The sequence below is a fragment of the Heptranchias perlo genome, chromosome 4 (genome assembly GCF_035084215.1).
Source record: "Heptranchias perlo isolate sHepPer1 chromosome 4, sHepPer1.hap1, whole genome shotgun sequence".
In the NCBI taxonomy this organism is placed as follows: Eukaryota; Metazoa; Chordata; class Chondrichthyes; order Hexanchiformes; family Hexanchidae; genus Heptranchias; species Heptranchias perlo.
In genome coordinates, this window is record NC_090328.1 from 119,069,264 (window position 1) to 119,091,651 (window position 22,388).

The following is a 22,388-nucleotide window of genomic DNA, read 5'->3' on the forward strand; positions in this document are numbered from 1 at the left end:
CCATAGTCGAACAGCTTACTGACATTCAATATTGAGGTTTATACATGAACAATGGCCACTTGGGGCGAGGTACTTGAGCACACACGGGACCCAGCAAGGGGCCATCGGCTTCAGCCTGGGAGGAGCGAAAGTTAGTGAGAAAGGAGGAAATAAACTGAAATATTACGACGTTATGACTTAAACTGAATCATGCGGGCGTGGAGGAGGAGGGGGGTGTTGTGGAAGTTCATCCAATTAAGTAGATTCCATTGCAGTTCCAGTAATCTTAAACAGCCTGTGTGGGCCTTTTAGCTCAGAGCGAGGAGACAAAAGAACCAATTCTCCCAGTCCTGTGAGGCAGGAGAGCAGACATGCAACTGGTGCGGAGGAGGAGGGAGTTGGAAGAAAAGGTCATGCAACAATTTCTTTCTGGCTGCCGTTTCCCACTCTTGTATTAGTGAGCTGCAATGCCTCATTAAGGCCCCAGATTTAATGCACAAGTATCTAAGTGAGCGCCAAGCGCAATTCCCTGGTATTCGTACTACTTCTGACCTTGTCTGGTGGGAAGGTCATTGCTAAAGAAAGCTAAAGAAAGTTGAGCCCAGGACGCTGCAGTGAGGAACTCCTGCAGCGATGTCCTAGGGCTGAGATGATGGGCCTCCAACAACTACAACCATCTTCCTTTGAGCCAGGTATGACTCCAGCCACTGGAGAGTTCTCCCCCTGATCCCCAATTGCTTCAGTTTTACTAGGGAGGTGTGAGGAAGGGAGGGAAAAAGAGAAGCCCTATTGTAGGACCTTTTTTGTACCTGTACGCCACCTTACTGCCATAGGTGAGGTTTGTGCCTTCAGCTGTACCATTTGCTGGAACGTCAGGTACTTCGCAGGATCGAGCTAGAAATGAGAAAAAAAAGAGACAAAGTTGCGGTAAACAAACAATGATGTAAAAATGATAATCTTCTAACTCGAGTATGTCTCTGAGTCAGAAGGTCATGGGTTCAAGTCCCACTCCAGAGACTCAAATACAAAATCCAGGCTGATACTCCAGTGCAGTGCTGAGGGAGTGCTGCACTGTCGGAGGTGCCGTCTTTCAGCTGAGACGTTAAACCGAGGACTCGTCTGGTCTCTTAGGTGGATGTAAAAGATCCCATGGCACTATTTTGAAGAAGAGCAGGAGAGTTCTCCCTGGTGTCCTGGCCAACATTTATCCCTCAACCAACACCACTAAAAAAAACACATTATCTGGTCACTATCACACTGCTGTTTGTGGGAGCTTGCTGTGCGCAAATTGGCTGCTGCATTTCCTACATTACAATAGTGACAACCTCCTCCCACCCTATTAGTATATCCTTCTATTCCTTTCTCCCTCGTGCACTTATCTAGCTTCCCCTTAAATAAATCTATGCTATTCGTTTCAACCACCCCATGTGGTAGCGAGTTCCACATTCTCACCTCTTTCTGGGTAAAGAAGTTCCTCCTGAATTCCTTATTGGATTTATTAGTGACTACCTTATATTTATGGCCCCTAGTTCTGGTCTCCCCCACAAGTGGAAACATCTTCTCTACGTCTGCCCTATCAAACCCTTTCATAATCTTAAAGACCTCTATCAGGTCACCCCTCAGCCTTCTCTTTTCCAGAGAAAAGAGCCCCAGCCTGTTCAATCTTTCCTGATAGGTAAAACCTCTCAGTTCTGGTATCATAGAGTCATAGAGTCATTGAGTTATACAGCACGGATAGAGGCCCTTCGGCCCATCGTGTCCGCGCCGGCCATCAAGCCCTGTCTACTCTAATCCCATATTCCAGCATTTGGTCCGTAGCCTTGTATGCTATGGCATTTCAAGTGCTCATCCAAATGCTTCTTGAATGTTGTGAGGGTTCCTGCCTCCACAACCCTTTCAGGCAGTGAGTTCCAGACTCCAACCACCCTCTGGGTGAAAAAGTTCTTTCTCAAATCCCCTCTAAACCTCCCGCCTTTTACCTTGAATCTATGTCCCCTTGTTATAGAACCCTCAACGAAGGGAAAAAGCTCCTTAGTATCCATCCTATCTGTGCCCCTCATAATTTTGTACACCTCAATCATGTCCCCCCTCAGCCTCCTCTGCTCCAAGGATCATCCATGTCAATCTTTTTTGCACCTTCTCCAGTGCCTTGATATTCGGCAGATTGTGACTCTGGTTACACACCTTGACAGTGAGGCACTGGGTCACTCCACTGTCCATCCTCTAAACATGTGACATTCTCAGTACCGTTCAATTGGTATCCTTCCTCACAAGAAAAGGTCACCTGGCCACCAACAATGTGCACACTGCCACGAGATAGTCCATGAGCAGGTTTCCCAGGGTCTTTACAACTGATTGGATCTGAGCGATGTGACAAAGGGAAAAAACAAATGAGTTAAGTTATTTTTACGTAGAATTTACCGCACAGGAACAGGCCATTCGGCCCAACTGGTCTGTGCCAGTGTTTATGGTCCATATGAGCCTCCTCTCACCTTACCTCATCTCACCCTATCAGCATATCCTTCTATTCCTTTCTCCCTCATGTATTTATCTAGCTTCCCCTTGAATGTATCTATGCTATTCACATCAACCATTCCATGTGGTAGCGAGTTCCACATTCTCAGCACTCTCTGAGTAAAGACGTTTTTACATGATATTAAATTTTCACATAATATTAAGAAGGTTCAGAAACCATGGCAGAAATTCAATAAGAATTGACTTCTCAGTTCACCGTTTACCCATTTTGAAGAAAAACTGTGGGCTTGAAATAGGCTTTATTAAATAACCAATATTATATTACAGTATTTATGGTAGTGCACTATTCTAATTAATTAATTAATGCATTTGAATTCCGATCCCAACAACAAATACAAGTGATACACCGGCTGGGAATTTTTTTTCTTTCCCTTCTGTTTAATATTAAAGAAGGTCCTTTTAAGGAATTAATTAACTCTTGATGCAAGTTGACTAATACAAGAAAAATAATTTGCTTCCAACATAGCGTGGGTATGGTAGCCTGGTGCTTTTGGTATTGGACCAGTAATCCAGAGGTTGTGAGTTCAAATCCCACCTTGGCAAGTTGGGAAATTGAATTCTTTAAATCTGGTGATTTGTGAGCTGGCATCAGATAAAGTGCCCAGGAATAGTTGCCATATTGTCATTAGAAACCCAACTGGTTTGCTAATGTCCTTCAGGGGAAGGAACCTGCTGTCCTTACCCAGTCTGGACTACATGTGACTCCAGTCCCATGCTACATGGTTGACTCTGAATCATAGAAATTTATGGCACAGAAGGAGGCCATTTGACCCATCAGGACTGTGCCAGCCGAAAAAGAGCCATCCGGCCTAACCCCTCTTTCCAGCTCTTGGTCTGTAGTCTTGTGTGCTACGGCACTTCAAGTGCAATGAGGGTTTCTGCCTCTACCACCTTTCAGGCAGTGAGTTCCAGACCCTCACTACCCTCTGGGTGAAAAAATTTCTCCTCAACTCCCCTCTAATCCTTTTACCAATTACTTTAAATCTACACCCCCTGGTTGTTGACCTCTCTGCTAAGGGAAATAGTTCCTTCCTATCCACTTTATATAGGCCCCTCATAATTTTATACACCTCAATTAAATCTCCCCTCAACCTCCAAAGAAAACAACCCCAGCCTATCCAATCTTTCCTCATAGCTAAAATTCTCCTGTCCTGGCAAAATCCCCGTAAATCTCCTCTGTACCCTCTCTATGTGCAATCACATCTTTCCTGTAATGTGATGACCAGAACTGTACGCAGTACCCAAGCTGTGGCCTAACTAGTATTTTACACCATTCTAGCATAACCTCCCTGCTCTCAGGGCAATAATTGCAGCCTGAGAACAAATATAACAACTGTACCGGTGCAGTTTCTTCCATCGCCTGTGTACGGTGGCCTGCAGGTGCAAGTGTAGGACCCAACGGTATTGATGCATTCAGACTTTTTGTCACAGTCTGACCCCAGTGCGCATTCATCGAGATCTGAAAACCACAACAAGGAACACTGATTTTTATCGACTGAGAGTGAGGGTATAAGATATACACAGGAAACAATTACAGTGTAAACACAGTGCCCTAAAAAAAAATCTCTGATGTGGAATTCCCAAAACAGGGATAGAAAGAATTCAAAAGAAAATTATGACGAAGTTGTTCCTTTTGAACCTAGTTCTCCGGATCAAACTCACTGGGGTACATTCAGGAGTCCGGATCTGAAATAGGCGCATGGGCCTTATTTCAATTTTGAGATGAGGCCTGTGGTCAGTTCAGGCAGCCACCAGGGACGTCTAAAAAAAGGCCCTGGCAAATTTATCAGTGCCCTGCTAAATACAGTATCGTTACAGCTGTTTTCCGCCCAAAGAAGGGAATAACATTGTCCAATTTAGTATGTATGTACTATGAAGCTTGTACACCCAGTTTTATTTAGACTATAATCTTCTTCTGCCAGTTACAGGTATCATAGCAGCCAGTAGGAGTAATGATTATGAAATAATCCCTGCAAGTTTACATACATGTATAATTTACATAAATATGTGCATCTGAAGGATTTGCTATAGCCTCCTTACAGGTAGTCATTAACTAGAACAAACAACAGTACAAATCCCATACACAATACCAGGATACATGCTACCAGCAGAACTTCACAGGTCAGTCATTTCATGCTCACAGTGCCAATATGTATTCTGACATGCTTATTAGATGTCAGCCCTGGCTTAGTGGGAAGCACTGGATGGGAATGGGTCATGAAGGTTGTGGGCCCGAGTCCCACTAAAGTAACTTGAACACATAATCCAGGCTGGCAGTACTGAGGGAGTGCTGCACTGTTGGAGGTGCCGTCTTTCAGATGAGATGTTAAACTGAGGCCCTGTCTGCCCTCTCAGGTATATGTAAAAGATCCCATGGCACTCTTTCGAAGCAGAGTATGGGAGTTCTCCCTGGTGTCCTGGGCCAATATTTATCCCTAAACCTCACCTGACGAGGGAGAAAGCCTCCGAAAGCTTGTGATTTTCAAATAAAACTGTTGGACTATAACCTGGTGTTGTAAGATTCCTTACATTTGTCCACCCCAGTCCATCACCGGCATCTCCACATCATATCACTTTAAACAGTTTATCTGGTCATTATCACATTGCTGTTTATGGGAGCTTGCTGTGCGCAAATTGGCTGCTGCATTTCCTACCTTATAACAGTGATTATAATTCATTGGCTGTAAAGTGCTTTGGGACGTCCTGAGGTCGTGAAAGGCACTATATAAATGCGAGTCTTTCTTTCTTATAAGGCATATTTCAATACATCTTAAATCAGTTTAGGTCCTCGATATCTGCTCTTTTGGGATATATATATTTTTTGGACTTACCAAGACAGACAGGGACAACACCAGTCCAGTTTCCATCATCGGCACAGAAGAGTTTGTAATCCCCCAACAGGTAGTAACCATTGTTACACAGGTAGGTCACAGCACTGTCAAAGAGATTGTCTTCAGCGGCAAAGCTCCCGTTGTCCAGGACAGGAGGTGAGCCGCAGTTAATCCCTGAAAACCACAAACAAAAACAAAAAGAAAGAAAAAATTCACATTTCTGTTCTACAAAAATTGTACGCCAGGATCAAAAAAAAATAAACAAAACCAGTAATGCTGGAAGTACATTTGGCAGGTCTGTCCAATCTGAAAAGAGAAGACAGGTTTATATTTCAATTCCCGATACATCCTACATTACAACAGTGACCACACTTCAGAAGTATTTCATTTGAAGAAGAGCAGGGGAGGTCTACTCGGTGTCCCGGCCAGTATTTATCCCTCAACCAACATCACTAAAACAGATTATCTGGTCATTTACCTCATTGGTGTTTGTGGGATCTTGCTGTGCGCAAATTGGCTGCCGCGTTTCCTACATTACAACAGTGACTGCACTTCAAAAGTACTTCATTGGCTGTGAAGCGCTTTGGGACGTCTTGAGGTCATGAAAGGCGCTATATAAATGCAAGTCTTTCTTTTGTTTTATGTCTGAGTTCCACACTAGGGTTTTGCATTCATCGACTGAGCCATTGGGCCTGTCCTCGGTTATATTTACAACGATAGTATACAATTGTAATACGTGACAACTTACTTTCACAGAAGGGAATTGGGTAACTCCACGCTCCTAAGTTCTGACAGTGCTGCACACTGTCTCCAACAAGATGGTAACCACATTCACAAGATAGCTCAACTCTTGACCCTGGTTTTACTTCTGTACTGGACACTCGGAGGTTGGCCTGAGATCCTTCCAGTACGGGGCAATCTGAATAAAAAAAAAGCAAGCAGATGCATTAAATGGTTAGCTATTGTATCGTAATCGCAGGGGAAGGAGAACGTTATATGTTAGGGTTTGTTAGTTATAATAAACCTGTCAGTTGAGATTGACTAGTGGGGTGGGGGGTGATTTTAACCCTCCCTGCCAAGTGGAACCCGGGCCCCATATATAAGCATATTAGCAAGGAGAGAAATTACCAGCGCAGAAAACACTCCTGGAATCTTTCTTCACTCTTCCAACAATTCCTGACATAAAATCAGGCCAAGCCAACATGTTGCCCTTTTTAAGGTCTTCAGGGCAAGCAGTGGCCAGTAACTTGACCTGAAAATGAGAGAAAAATTAAAGCAATTAAAGTTTTTACATTATGCTTTTGTTCTTCTGTTATTATATTATTGTTACTTTTTCCCCAACCTAACGAATGCCATGAAAAGACCACATGCAGACAGATAAATGTATGCATGCTCCAGGAAGCCTTTTTTATTTGGGACCCCATTGGATCTACTTTAATATCAGGGTCTTGCGATTTGTTTTGGGAGACTGATCTTCATTTGTCCCTCTCGCCATCTTATACCATGCGTCGGGAGCTGGAGACGTGTTAGTCTCCTGTTAACATGCAGACCCAGACAGCAAAACACTTGGGACTGACCCCACGTCTACTTCAGTGAAGCCAGCGGCCGTTACCCGATGGCACATTTGTAGGCCCAAACTTTCGCAGATCAGAGTCTATTATAAAGGATGTGATAACAGGACACTTAGAAAATATCAACGGGATTAGACAAAGTCAACATGGATTTATGAAAGGAAAATTATGTTTGACAAACCTACTGGAGTTTTTTGAGGATGTAACTGGTAGAATAGATAAGGGAGAACCAGTGGGTGTGGTTTATTTGGATTTTTAGAAGGCCTTTGATAAAGTCCCACATAAGAGGTTAGTGTGCAAAATTAAAGCACATAGGATTGGGGGTAATATACTGGCATGGATTGAAAATTGGTTAACAGACAGGAAACAGAGAGTAGGAATAAATGGATCTTTTTCAGGGTGGCAGGCAGTGACTAGTGGGGTACCGCAGGGATCAGTGCTTGGGCCCCAGCTATTCACAATATATATCAATGATTCGGATGAGGGAACCAAATGTAATATTTCCAAGTTTGCTGATGACACAAAACTAGGTGGGATCGTGAGTTGTGAGGAGGATGCAAAAAGGCCTCAAGGTGATTTTGACAAATTGAATGAGTGGGCAAATACATGGCAGATGCAGTATAATGTGGATAAATGTGAAATTATCCACTTCGGAAGGAAAAACAGAAAGGCAGCATATTATTCAAATGGTGATAGATTGGGAAAAGTTGATGTACAAAGGGACCTGGGTATCCTTGTACACCAGTCACTGAAAGCAAACATGCAGGTGCAGCAAGCAGTTAGGAAGGCAAATGGTATGTTGGTCTTCATTGCAAGAGGATTTGAGTACAGGAGCAAGGATGTCTTACTGCAGTTATACAGGGCCTTGGTGAGACCACACCTGGAGTACTGCATGCAGTTTTGGTCTTCTTACCTAAGAAAGGATATACTTGCCATAGAGGGAGTGCAGCGAAGGTTCACCAGACCGATTCCTGGGATGGCAGGACTGTCGTATGAGGAGAGATTGGGTCGACTCGGCCTGTATTCACTCAAGTTTAGAAGAATGAGAGGGGATCTCATTGAAACATATAAAATTCTGAAAGGGCTAGACAGACTGGATGCAGGGAGGATGTTTCCCCTGGCTGGGGGGTCCAGAACGAGGGGTCACAGTCTCAGAATACAGGGTAGGACATTTAGGACTGAGATGAGGAGAAATTTCTTCACTCAGAGGGTGGTGAACCTGTGGAATTCTCTACCACAGAAGGCTGTGGAGGCCAAGTCACTGAATATATTTAAGAAGGAGATAGATTGATTTCTAGACACAAAAGGCATCAAGGGGTATGGGGAGAGAGCAGGAATATGGTATTGAGATGGAGGATCAGCCATGATCATATTGAATGGCAGAGCAGGCTCGAAGGGCCGAATCGCCTACTCCTGCTCCTATTTTCTATGTTTCTATTTTTCTATGTTTCTATCAATGATGCCAGCGGATTGCCAAATCGCGGCTTGTTTAAGTGCAGTCAACAGAGGGAGAATCGCACACCTATCTCTTGCACTAAACATGTCCAGAAATGGGCAATATGGCACCATACAGAAGAATATATCAGCTTGGATTTGAAATGTATGCCATGAGTGGTGCCATATTGGCATTTCTATACATTCAAGGTACTAAAAGTCAATTTCAACACCTGGCCAATGCAAAAATTGTCTTCTACCAGGTATATTCTATATCGGGAAAGGAGGCCAACGTATCACATGGAATTCCATAGAATGTACAGCACAGAAACAGGCCATTTGGCCCAACTAGTCTATGCCACTGTTTATGCTCCACATGAGCCTCCTCCCATCCCTCTTCACCTCACCCTATCAGGATATCTTTCTATTCCTTTCTCCCTCATGTGTTTACCCAGCTTCCCCTTAAATGCATCTATGCTACTCGCCTCAACCACTCCTTGTGGTAGCGAGTTCCACATTCTCACCACTCTCTGGGTAAAAACGTTTCTCCTGAATTCCTTATTGGATTTATTAGTGACATTACTGTATTTATGGTCCCTAGTTTTTGTCTCCCATACACGTGGAAATATCCTTTCTATGTCTACCTTATCAAAACCTTCCATAATCTTATCAAGTCACCCTTCAGTCTTCTCTTTTCCAGAGAAAAGAGCCCCAGCCTGTTCAATCTTTCCTGATAGGTATACCCTCTCAGTTCTAGAGACCATAAGACCATAAGAGATAGGAGAGGAGTAGGCCATTCGGCCCCTCGAGCCTGCTCCGCCATTCAATGAGATCATGGCTGATCTGATTTTTACCTCAACTCCACTTTCCCGCCTTTTCCCCATATCCTTTGACTCCCTTGCTGATCAAAAATTTGTCAAACTCAGCCTTGAATGTATTCAATGACTCAGGCTCCACAGCTTTTTGGGGTAAAGAATTCCAATGATTCACGACCCTCTGGGAGAAGAAATTCCTCCTCATTTCTGTCTTAAACGGGCGACCCCTTATTCTGAGACTATGCCCCCTCGTTTTAGATTCCCCCATGAGGGGTAATATCCTCTCAGCATCTAACCTATCGAGTCCCCTCAGAATCTTGTATGTTTCAATAAGGTCTCCTCTCATTCTTCTTAACTCCAATGAGTATAGACCCAACCTGTTCAATCTTTCCTCACAAGACAACCCTTACATACCTGGAATCAACCTAGTGAACCTTCTCTGAACTGCCTCCAATGCAAGTATGTCCTTCCTTGAATAAGGGCACCAGAACTGTACGCAGTACTCCAGGTGTGGTCTCACCAGCACCCTGTACAGTTGTAGCATGACTTCCCTGCTTTTATACTCCATCCCCCTAGAAATAAAGGCCAATATTCCATTTGCCTTCCGGATTACCTGCTGCACCTGTATGTTGACTTTTTGTATTTCATGTACGAGGACACCCAGATCCCTCTGTACTGCAGCATTTTGTAGTATTTCTCCATTCAAATAATATTTTGCTTTTTTATTTTTCCTCCCAAAGTGGATGACTTCACATTTTCCCACATTATATTCCATCTGCCAAATTTTTGCCCATTCACTTAACCTGTCAATATCCCTTTGCAGACACTTTGTGTCCTCATTGCTTTTCCACTTATCTTTGTATCATCAGCAAATTTGGCCACAAGACACTCTGTTCCTTCATCCAAGTCATTGATATATATTGTAAATAGTTGAGGCTCCAGCACTGAGCCCTGTGGCACCCCACTAGTTACAGATTGCCATTTTGAAAATGACCCTTTTATCCCGACTCTTTGTTTTCTATTAGTTAGCCAATCCTCTATCCATCCCAACACCATGAGCTCTTATCTTATGCAGTAATCTTTTATGTGGCACCTTATCGAATGCCTTTTGGAAATCCAAATATACTGCATCCATTGGTTCCCCTTTACCCACCCTGCCCGTTACTTCCTCAAAGAACTCTAATAAATTTGTCAGACATGATTTCCCCTTCATAAAACCATGTTAACTCTCCTTGATTGTATTATGAGTCTCCAAATGTCCGGCTACTACTTCCTTAATAATGGATTCTAGCGTTTTCCCAATGACAGATGTTAGGCTAACTGGTCTATAGTTACCTACTTTCTGTCTCACTCCCTTCTTGAATAGGGGTGTTACGTTTGCGGTTTTCCAATCCGCTGGGACCTTTCCAGAATCTATTGAATTCTGGAAGATTACAACCAATGCATCCACCATCTCTGTAGCCACTTCCTTTAAGACCCTCAGATGCAAGCCATCAGGTCCAGGGGACTTGTCAGCCTTTAGACCCATTAGTTTACCTAGTAGTTTTTCTCTAGTGATAGTGATTGTTTTTAGTTCCTCCCTCCCCTTTGCCCCTTGATTTTCTGCTATTATTGGTATGTTATTAGTGTCTTCTACTGTGAAGACAGATACAAAATATCTGTTCAATTCCTCTGCCATTTCCTTGTTTTCCATTCTTATTTCCCCAGTCTCATCCTCTAAGGGACCAATGTTTACTTTAGCTACCCTCTTCCTTTTTATATACTTGTAGAAGCTTTTACTGTCAGTTTTTATATTCCTTGCTAGTTTACTCTCAATTTATTTTCTCCCTCTTTATTATTCTTTTAGTCATCCTTTGCTGGTTTTTAAAGTTTTCCCAATCTTCAGGCTGGTATCATCCTTCTCCAATGCCTCTATATTCTATTTATAATATGGAGACGAGAAGTATACACAGTCGTCCAAATGTGGTCTAACCAAGGTTCCATACAAGTTTAACATAACTTCTCTGCTTTTCAATTCTAGCCCTCTAGAAATGAACTCCAGTGCTTCATTTGCTTTTTTTTTATGGTCTTATTAACCTGTGTCGCTACCTTTAGTGATTTGTATATCTGTACCCTTAGATCTATTTGCTTCTTTATCCCATTTAGACTCTTATTTTCCAAGAATAGATAGCTTCCTTATTCTTCCTACCAAAATGCACCACTTCACATTTATTTATATATCATCAGCAGAAGTGTTATTGTACCATGTGATTTGAATTGTAGTGATACCAGGTTTGATTTCACTACATTTTTTGAATATCACACCTCCATAAATTACAATGGGTTTTCTCTTATAAAGCCATTAGATGTTTTGCCCAAGATTTTTCACATATAGTGCAACAAATTTATAGTTCAGGAGGAACAAGAAAGAAAACTTCAGAAGAGCATTGACCATAATAGTACCAACAAAACAGAGAGGTTGGAGACTAGAGGTAAGAGATGGATTGCCTGTCAGAATATAGTTTAACTGATTTGAAAAAATATTGGTGCATTTTATTAAGAAACTGATATATGGCTTGTTATGTTAAGTGTACACAATAATAAAAGTCAGCTTTGGGAAGCAAATGTTTTGATGTTTGTATATCAATAAGGAAGACTTTAATGGGTTTTAGTTCTATTATAGTGTAGCTTAGAAAGGACTGAAGCTGATATTAGTTGATGAGCACTTAATGCTTTGTGATTTTAGTGGTGAGATTAACCCATATAAAATAAATGTTCGTCCACCAATATCCTCAACAAGAACTTCGAGGCTTATACTTTTAGCAAAAGAAATTATAAAAAATTGCTTTTTATGGCTGCACAAATGAATAAATGATGACTATAATAAATGACATGGAAGTGATTTTCATGCCTTTGTTACCTCCAGACTTGACTATTCCAATGTGCTCCTGGCCGGCCTCCCATCTTTCACCCTCAGTAAACTTGAGCTCATCCAAAACGCTGCTGCCCATTTCCTGACTTGCACCAAGTCCCGTTCACCCATCACCCCTGTGCTCGCTGACTTACACTGGCTCTCAATCCAGCAATGCATCGATTTTAAAATTCTCACCCTTGTGTTCAAATCCCTCCATGGCCTCACCCCTCCCTATCTCTGTAACCTTCTCCAGCACTACAATCCTCCAAGATCTCTGCCCTTCTCCAAATCTGGCCTCTTGTGCATCTCCGATTTCCTTTGCCTCTCCATTGGCGGCCGTGCCTTCAGCTGCCTAGGCCCTAAGCTCTGGAATTCCCTCCCTAAACCTCTCCGCCTCTCTCTTGTCCTTTAAGACGATCCGTAAAACCTAGGTCTTTGCTCAAGCTTTTGGTCACCTGGCCTAATATCTCCTTATGTGGCTTGGTGTTAAATTTTGTCTGATAAAGTTCCTGTGAAGTGGCTTGGGACATTTTATTATGTTAAAGGCACTATATAAATGTGAGGAGTTGTTGTTGTTGTTGTTGTTGTTGTTGTTGATGATGATGATGATGATGATGATGATGATGATGATGATGATGATGATGATGATGATGATGATGATGAAGGTACCCAGATCGCAGAATTGCCTCAATTCACCTGCTCTTTCTCTTCATTTTCAGTTTGGAGAGAGACAACAATGAGGATTTGGAGCTCCGCACTGATGAACATTCAATGAGGGTGCCTATCGTGAGTTTGGGCGTAGATTGGTGCGTTCGATTCACTATCTGCATGATTATCCATCCATCAGATTTATTGGACAGAATATTGCAGGTCACGAATCAGGTGCACACGGTCTCAGCGCGTGAATTCCTGATACGTGTACCTGCCACTCGAAACTCAGCATCAGGAGGTCTAATTCATGAAATTCATCCCTTTGACACAATGAGCACTTAATACAGGAAATGTATTTTCTGCCCAGAGGTTCTGGGGGGGGGAGGAATGAGGAAGCACCTTGTGCCTTATGATTGGTGGAGTGGACACATTGACCTTCATAATAAAATGTCTTGTATCTATGACAAGTCCTTAATCCATGTTGTGTTGTCAGCCGTGGCTCAGAGGGTAGCACTTTTGCCACTGGATCAGAAGGTGGTGGGTTCAAATCCCATTCCAGAAATTTGAGCACAAAATCCAGGCTGACACTCCCAGCGCAGTACTGAGGGAGTGCTGTGCTGTCGGAGGTGCCATCTTTTGGATTAGACATTAAACCAAGGCCCCGTCTGCCCCCTCAGGAGGACGTAAAAGATCCCATAGCATTATTTTGAAGAAAAGCAGGGGAGTTCTCCCCCGGTGTCCTGGGCCAATATTTTATCTCTCAACCAACATCATTGAAACAGGTGATCTGGTCATTATCACTTTGCTGTTTGTGGGTTCTTGCTGTGGCTGCTGCGTTTCCTACATTACAACAGTGACTACACTTCAAAAGTACTTCATTGGCTGTAAAGCGCTTTGGGACATCCTGAGGTCGTGAAAGGCGCCACATAAACCCAAGTCTTTCTTTCAAATGGATGTGCCGGTAAATTAAGAGATGCTCGGCGAGAAATACTGTCTGCAATAGTTCGTGCTTACCTGCTCTGGTGTAAGAACATAATCCCATATGTTTAACTGGCTCAGTGAGCCTACAAAAGACTCTGCAGGGTTGAAGCCTTCTCCCCGCAGATCCTGCTCCTGTCCAAGCACTAATGCTCCACCACCTTAACAGATGCAAAGGAAAATAGGTCAGACAACTGGATACCAGACTAGGGTCGCCAACTCTGGTTAGACGTATTCAGTACAGTTCAGATTTGATCACGTGACCTCCCGCCTCCAATCACCCCACCCGGTCAAACAGCCTTTTTCCCCGAGCTTCAACAACCAGGAGAAAAAAATCATAGGGGCAATAAAAAAAAGTGTTTTTAAAAAATTTTCTTTGAACACTTTTATAAAAATATTGGAGATGGGAGAAAAGGTTGTTTGATTGGCAAGCAAGATTCATCCAATCAGGTAACGGACAGTCAATTCGCTTTCCAATTGGGCGTGGGAGTGTGGGGCGCCAAGAGTCAGGTGACCAATGGCGGGGGTGTGGGGGGGCGGGGCAGGGCGCTTGGAGGCGGGAGGTCATGTGACGAAACCTCCAGGAATATGTCCATCCAGAGCTGGTGACCCTAACCTTAACATGTGGCTCGAGGGAAGAGGGAGTGCTTCAACAGCCACCTCAAAGTGGTAAGGCACTCTGTGACCATCAAACATACAAATATATTTAACAATTTGCACGGTCAACTCAATTCTCACTTAACCAGTTTCCCTTGAATGCGCAATCTTGGATAATGGTCCCGGTCCAGCAACGCCTCAATTTTAAAATTCTCATCCTTGTTTTCAAATCCCTCCATGGCCTCACCCCTTCCCTATCTCTGTAACCTCCTCCAGCCCAACAACCCTCCAAGATCTCTGCTCTCCTCCAATTCCGGCCTCTTGTGCATCCCTGATTTCCATCGCTCCACCATTGGTGGCCGAGCCTTCAGTTGCCTGGGCCCCAAGCTCTGGAATTCCCTCCCTAAACCTCTCCGCATCGCTCTCCTCCTTTAAGATGCACCTTAAAACCTACATCTTTGACCAAGCTTTTGGTCACCTGTCCTAATATCTCCTTATGTGGCTCGTGTTAAATGTTCTTTGATAATCGCTCCTGTGAAGGGCCTTGGGATGTTTTATTACATTAAAGGCGCTATATAAATGCAAGCTGTTGTTGAGGATTGTGCATAACCATCGAGCAGCAAGCAATTTAGCGCCCCCTGGTGGTCACATGTATTATACAATTACTAGCAGAGAATACAAAACAAGAAACCGCTCACGAGTGCAGCCCACTCCTGATAATTCAGAGGACATTTTTGCATCAAAAAAATTTGAATTATCCGACAACGTGGATTAAGCAGCATCAATAACATAGCAAGTAGGAATTTAACGTTAGAAAATGTGAAAGATCAGAAAATTTTAATCAAGCGACTTTGGATTAAGAGGAGTTGACTGTATAAGAATTAATTAAATAAATAAGTAGGGTTAGATACAAGTGCCCTGAAATTCCACAGGGGACTGTTGGAACCCCCAGGGAAAAGGCGTAATCCTGGAGTTTCAGCGAGTGACTGGGAATTTTAGAGAACTGAGTCTCCTAATGCCCATCATCCAGCAGGGGCAGTTCTCCCCGGTGTCCTGGCCAATATTTATCCCTCAATCCCCATCACTAAAAACAGATTATCTGGTCATTATCACCTTGCTGTTTGTGGGATCTTGCTGTGCAAAATTGGCTGCCGCGTTTCTCTACATTACAACAGTGTTTACGCTTCGAAAAAAAAAGTGCCTCATCAGGTGTGAAGCACTTTGGGATGCCCTGAGGTTGTGAAAGGTGCTATATAAAGGCAAGTCTTTCTTTATGAATTCCAAATGTGATTTCAAATTTGAATTTTGGGCCAATTTATGTAAATGAAACATGGCTAACTATTTAAAACCCATTGCACGTTTGCAAGCCAAAAATCTGATCTGTTTTATTTGTTCTACACGTGTGCACTACCATATTTAAAGGAACAGGCAGTTTGTGCACTTATATTAGCTTGTGGTGAAAGCAGCTTCACAGAATATAGCGCAAAACTTTTAAAATTATCACATAGTTTGTGTTAACACCAGGCACTGTCTGTTTGGCAATTCTACATTTAAAGCATTTACTTTACTGGCAGTCCATGGAGAAGCTAAAGGCGTCATTTTTCTGGCGGCTGGTGCGCAGTTAAAATCGCCCCCCCGCCATATGTCAACATTTTCCGTCACTATTAAGACCATAAGAGATAGGAGCAGGAGTAGGCCATTCGGCCCTTCGAGCCTGCTCCGCCATTTAATGAGATCATGGCTGATCTGATTTTTACCTCAACTCCACTTTCCCGCCCTCTCCCCATATCCTTTGACTCCCTTGCTGATCAAAAATTTGTCTAACTCAGCCTTGAATGTATTCAATGACTCAGCCTCCACAGCTTTTTGTGGTAAAGAATTCCAAAGATTCACGACCCTCTGGGAGAAGAAATTCCTCCTCATTTCTGTCTTAAACGGGCGACCCCTTATTCTGAGACTATGCCCCCTAGTTTTAGATTCCCCCATGAGGGGTAACATCCTCTCAGCATCTACCCTATCGAGTCCCCTCAGAATCTTATATGTTTCAATAAGATCACCTCTCACTCTTCTAAACTTCAATGAGTATAGACCCAACCTGTTCAATCTTTCCTCAATCTTTCCTCCATGTCCAGAATCAACCTAGTGAGCCTTCTCTGAACTGCCTCCAATGCAAGTATGTCCTTCCTTAAATAAGGGCACCAGAACTGTATACAGTACTCCAGGTGTGGTCTCACCAGCACCCTGTACAGATGTAGCATAACTTCCCTGCTTTTATACTCCATCCTTCTAGAAATGAAGGCCATTATTCCGTTTGCCTTCCGGATTACCTGCTGCACCTGAATGTTGACTTTTTGTGTTTCATGTAGGAGGACACCCAGATCCCTCTGTACCGCAGCATTTTGTAGTATTTCTCCATTCAAATAATATTTTGCTTTTTTAATTTTCCTTCCAAAGTGGATTACTTCACATTTTCCCACATTATATTCCATCTGCCAAATTTTTGCCCATTCGCTTAACCTGTCAATATCCCTTTGCAGACACCTTGGGCTTGATTTTTGGATGTCCAAGCCGGCGGGTTCATGGCGGGGGGGGGCTCCGAAAATCGGGGACTCCCGGGGCAGGTCCGGAGCCCGGCTCTAACCCGCCCACTTCCAGGTTCTCCAGTGACGTGCCCAGATGCGCGCGCAGCGCCCACATGCAAGACTCCCGCCGACAATTAAAGCCTGCAGGATGCCACTTAAGGCAATTAATTTGATAGTTCAGGTCGTTAGCAGACCTGATTGGGTGGATATTTTAGGAGGGGTGGGATTTTCATCTCAACTGAGACTGTTTCCCATACCGGGGGAAACACTCCCAGTTGAAATGGACGTGTTGCAGCCACCAGCCTGTGGCAGCTGCAAAGGTCCATTTGACAGGTTGGGGGGGGGGGAGACCCTCACTCATTGCAGGAGGCCACTCTGTCACTTGGGACAAAGTTTGGCCTCCACCACCCTCCTCCTAACAATAAAATTCACAAACTTGGAACATCAACCCCGGTGTCCAGACACATTTACCTATCTTGCGGACCCCCTCAAACGTACATCTTCTGGATGGGGGCCGCCATAGCTGCAGTCATGACCTCCTCGGAGGACGAACAGCATCACCAGCCTCGCTGGCCACGCCGTCTACCTCTGACATGTGGAGCACCACAACACAGTGCTGTGACATATCCACCTGCACAGCAGGAGGGAGGGCAACCGCAGAGAGAGATGCGTCGCAGAGGGCACTACCCTTGCCACAGGGTCCACAGACCGAGGCTCAGCTTCCTGGACCTCTCTGAGCAGCAGTGCACATGGAGGCTCAGAGTCACTCGACATGCAGTCGTGGACATCTGCAGCCTCCTTCATGCCGAGCTGCTCCCGGCTGGCCCGAGTACCATCTTCTTACGTCACTGTCAAAGTCACCACTGCCCTCAACAACTTCTCCTCTGCATCCTTCCAGGGTGCCACCGGGGACATCGCCGATGTCTCTCAGTCGTCTGCACAAAAGAGCCCTGCAAATACAACTACACCCACTCTGCAGTGACACAATGGGTGGCATCAGTTGTGGATCTTCATGGTTATCCTCAGGAAAGGGCATTATTGCACAAACCAGACAAGATTCGCAAAGACGTGGCAGTAGTGGTGCCAATATAATATGTTATGTGAGTTGATCAGAAATCAAATATAAGTAAAAACCATGACAAACCCTCAAACACTCTTGTGCATCCCCTTCATGCTCATGACACGTTTGCCTTACGCTGCCTACTGCACATATGTGATGCATGTCCTGTGGCTGCAGCACAGGTAGTGGCAGGTTGAGTGAGGCTGACTGTGAAAGAGATGCATGAGAGGGTGAGTATGAGACAGAGCCATGAGATTGTATGAGGATTGGGTTGAGTGGTAGTGGCGGGATGAGTACTGGCAAGGTGAGTAAGTGCAGGTAAGATGAGGGTGAGCTTTGAGTGGGTGTGAGGGGTGATGTGATAGAGTAGTGTTGGCAGTGCAGAAGGAGATGTGGGGTGGGGGCGGTGATGTGGCAGACGGAGTGTAGGGGAATGAGTAAGTGTACTCACTTCGGCTGACCTACTTAGGTCATTAAAGCGCCTCCTGCACTGTATGCAGGTGCGTGATATGTTGGTGGTGCTGGTGATCTCCTCTGCCCCTCGAGCCAGGCCTTCGTGGTGGCAGAGCCAGGCCACTTCTTCCCACCCGCCGGGGAGAAGATCTCTGTCCTCCCCCTCCTCCTCACCCCATCCAGTAGGACCTGGAGTGAGGCATAATTAAACCTGGGAGCAGCTTTCCCCCAGGGCTGCTCCATGCTGTAAATTTGGCTCCTTTCTGCAGCATCAGTCAGTGGAGGACTGCCCCTTTAAATAGGGCTCCTCCAGCTGACAGCCAATGATGCGGGTGCACAGTCCGCCCCAGTTGACCCCCCGCTGCCAACCCGCCTCCCTCCTAATATCGAGCCCTTTGTGTCCTCATCACAACTTGCTTTTCCACCTATCTTTGTATCATCAGCAAATTTGGCCACAAGACACTCTGTTCCTTCATCCAAGTCATTGATATATATTGTAAATAGTTGAGGCCCCAGCACTGATCCCGGCGGCACACCACTAGTTACAGATTGCCATTTTGAAAAAGACTCTTTTGTCCCGACTCTTTGTTTTCTGTTAGTTAGCCAATCCTCTATCCATGCCAGTATGTTACCCCCAACACCATGAGCTCTAATCTTGTGCAGTAATCTTTTATGTGGCACCTTATCGAATGCCTTTTGGAAATTGCTTTGGCAACGCTGGAGGTTAGAAATAGCAGCACTCAACAGGTTTTCCACATTGTTAATGGATATGGGCATTGATCAAGCATTCAGCATTGCTGAGGGATGCCCGACAGCTACAAAAGAAATTGTATATACGAGACAAGGACATAAATCAATTGTGGCAATTTCTACATTGTTAGATTTTGCCACTTCCTTGATACCAGGAAATTCTTTATTCATTCTCAAGGCTGCCTGTTCCTTTAAGCTGCTGCAGCAAACTGCAAGGAAGACATTCTGGAAAAAGGCACTTTATTTTTTATTATTTTAAGTGTTGTACTTTTAGCATCTCGCTCTATGTTACTGCTTATGTGTACATCTTAGTTGTAAATAAACTTCATTATTAGCTTAGCCTATATGTATTGGTCTGTCTGTGTGGCATTTACTGGCTTTTGGAGAAGACAGGAGAATGTGATGGGCAACTTATGACTTCCGGTGACGGGTATCACAATAAAAGGACAACAGTCAATCCGGAAACCATTCCCTCAGACACAGCGTCTATAGGGAATCAATCTGTTATGGAACCAACTTTTCGCTGTGAATTCAAGATAAAAGTTTTGAGAGAAAAGTTCAAACCGTTACCTTGTTTTATCTCTGGAATCATCTATACCTACGAAAGTTTTACAGGGTTGCGGCACAATTAAAAGGCTTCGATAACATCGAAAGACTTCAGTTACATATTACAACCCTTTCGTTTCTTTCTGGCCTTAGGGTCTTACAGATAGCCACCAAACATAAATCGGAAATTCAGACTTTTGCTAATGTGCAGGATTTAATGTAAATCAAATCAAAATTAAGACTTGCCTGGTTTGGACACAACTTCAGTCAAATTGGTAAATGTCCCTAATTTTTAAATTAATTAACTATTTAATTAGACAATCTCATGGGCTGATCAAATAAAGTGAGGAAAATGGATAACATTCAGACAATGAGCAGCATGAAGTATATAATGTGACAATGTTTGCAATCCAAAACTTTAACATTTGAAGCACTATGATCCCAACAGAGGTTCCACCACTTTTCAGAACGTAAAAAATTTACTGCTCGCAAATTAGTTTGGGTGTTTTTCCTGAAAACAATTTTAAAAAAAACTGTGAATTAGTTACAAACAGGAAAAACATTGCTTGCAACAAATTGTTAATCAAACATCTGCCTCAGAGCTCTGTAAATGTATTACCTGGGATACTTGCTCCGACCGAAAGGCCCTTGCCCTCATCTGAGACTTTCCCGTCTATATAAACACGCCATGCTCCATCTGTGCTATTCCACGTGACAGAAATGTGATGCCATTTCCCATCATTTACGGAAGGACAATCAGTTACTTTTTGCTTTCCATTAACATATAACACCCACCTGATTGGGAGAAAGGGGAAAGAATCATCAGCTCTGCAAAAAACAGGCATAACCATTTTTCCTGTACGATACGTCGTTGAGATATACAGTATATCAGAACAATTACTTTTCTAAAACAAATGCTTTACAGAAACTGATTGAATGGGTTCCATAAATCAATTCGACAAGACAACCATTACTGTAGCAATCAGCAATGTTAACGATTAAGTACAACTCGTTAACACACAGTAACGAGACAGCAAATACAAAAGATGGATATCACCCCAATCCTTTGGCGAGTGGGTGACCATGTGCTCAAGCTGTCTGGTCTTTTGTTCTGACTCCTCCTGCTCTGCCCTCCCCCCTTTATATACCCCCAGCACCATATGGCATCCACGTGACCATGACATCATCCGCCCTCAACGACACTGTAGCCTCCATATGCCTATACGTAGATATTCTTCCAATTTGCTTCTCCCTGATTCTTCAACAGTTTCTGCCATTATGGCGCCTTGCAAGCTACAGTGAAACAATTTAAGATTACAATTTATAGGCTATTTTCATTGCTAAATGCATCAAACCTTTTCTTCTCTATCTTGCTCAGGTTCCATGTTTCTGTAATGTACGTTAGCATTGATATCACCACTGTTTTCTAAACCCTGAGTTGTTGATAAGGGAACATGGCACCTAATCTGTAATCTTTCCCAATTGTAGAAAGCATTATTATTTTTTATAATCTACAGTTCTGCTTTCAGCAGATGGTCCAGATCCCAAACACTAGAACTATTTGGTCGCCTTTAAAGTGCCCTCGTCCCAAAAGTAGATGATTACTTCATCCAAGACATTATTCGGTGCATTACTATTATTCAGCATACTTTTGCTGTATTCTGTAAAACATACAATATATTAATGGGGTATTGCAGCTTTAAAATATCTCTGCACCCGCATGAGAAACTAATGACTTTTGAGAAAATAGATGGACTTCTATGAACTTTGCGATCACTAATCTAAAATAATACCGTGACAAAATATGGGATTTCTGTTGTGTTTTATATGACAAAGTAAATGTGATTTTAAAAATTAAAAAGTCTGTGGATTGGAAATGTCTGTCATTTATCAAGCTGTTAAAGATTACACTGTACAAAAAAATATTTCAATTCCATGTGGACTGCATTCTATCTTTACCGTTTCAGGCAATGTACTTTCAGTAACTTACTGCTTCTGTGTATTTGCCCCCTGTGAATAAATCTATTTAAAGTTTTAGCATGTATGCAATGGTTTGACAGAGTGGTGTTTTCCGTGTTTTGAAAGGAGTAAGGGGCAAGGTGGACATGTCTTGGATCTTCAAAGACCAATATCACAAAATAAGGGTAATTGCTAATCCATGGCCCACTATCTGAGATGCATCTTTGTATAAGGATATGAGTCTCAGTTTACTTGTGGAAATGGACTCTTTGCTGGGAACACAAAATGTTAGGAGGGATCATAGCAGGGACAGTAAGGCTTTAAGATCTGCTTTCTAATGAACGATTGATGAAGAGAATTGCAACTTTTCTTGCCAATGTAGCAAAATTTACCCATTGTAATCCGTTAGCAGGAAAGCATTGTCACAGCCATTGTCCAGGGCATAGGAAATTGGAGTTCCATAGTTCGTGGTATCAGAAGATTTCATCCAGAAAGCACAGGTAAGAGCACTGAGTGTTGGCAATACATTATCCATTAAAACGTAGCCGTAGATCCCCGAAACTTCAAAATCCAGATTAAAGTTGGAGGATAACTCTGTAAAAAGAAAATAGGTTCTGCAACAGGCAAATGCTATCTGGCAACATGTAATGAGAAAACAAAACTGGAGACTGCTAGATAGTCTACATTTCAAGTGTAAAACCAGATCTACTCAATCCAATTTGAATTTGAATATAATCTAATATATATAGGGCTT

The 22,388-nt window shown here is 43.3% G+C and overlaps 1 protein-coding gene across 1 annotated transcript in view; it reads right to left on the bottom strand.

Moving 5' to 3' along the window:
- Nucleotides 1-22,388, bottom strand: part of svep1 (sushi, von Willebrand factor type A, EGF and pentraxin domain containing 1) — a 204,790-nt gene that overhangs the window by 74,519 nt on the left and 107,883 nt on the right. The window contains exons 26-34 of the mRNA XM_067983570.1: nt 22,027-22,228; nt 20,295-20,470; nt 13,724-13,848; nt 6,474-6,597; nt 6,094-6,264; nt 5,346-5,519; nt 3,854-3,973; nt 2,164-2,340; nt 789-873 (exon numbers count right to left, since the gene is read on the bottom strand). Of these exons, the coding sequence (XP_067839671.1) occupies nt 789-873; nt 2,164-2,340; nt 3,854-3,973; nt 5,346-5,519; nt 6,094-6,264; nt 6,474-6,597; nt 13,724-13,848; nt 20,295-20,470; nt 22,027-22,228 (1,354 nt within the window). The remainder of the gene's footprint in view (nt 1-788; nt 874-2,163; nt 2,341-3,853; nt 3,974-5,345; nt 5,520-6,093; nt 6,265-6,473; nt 6,598-13,723; nt 13,849-20,294; nt 20,471-22,026; nt 22,229-22,388) is intronic.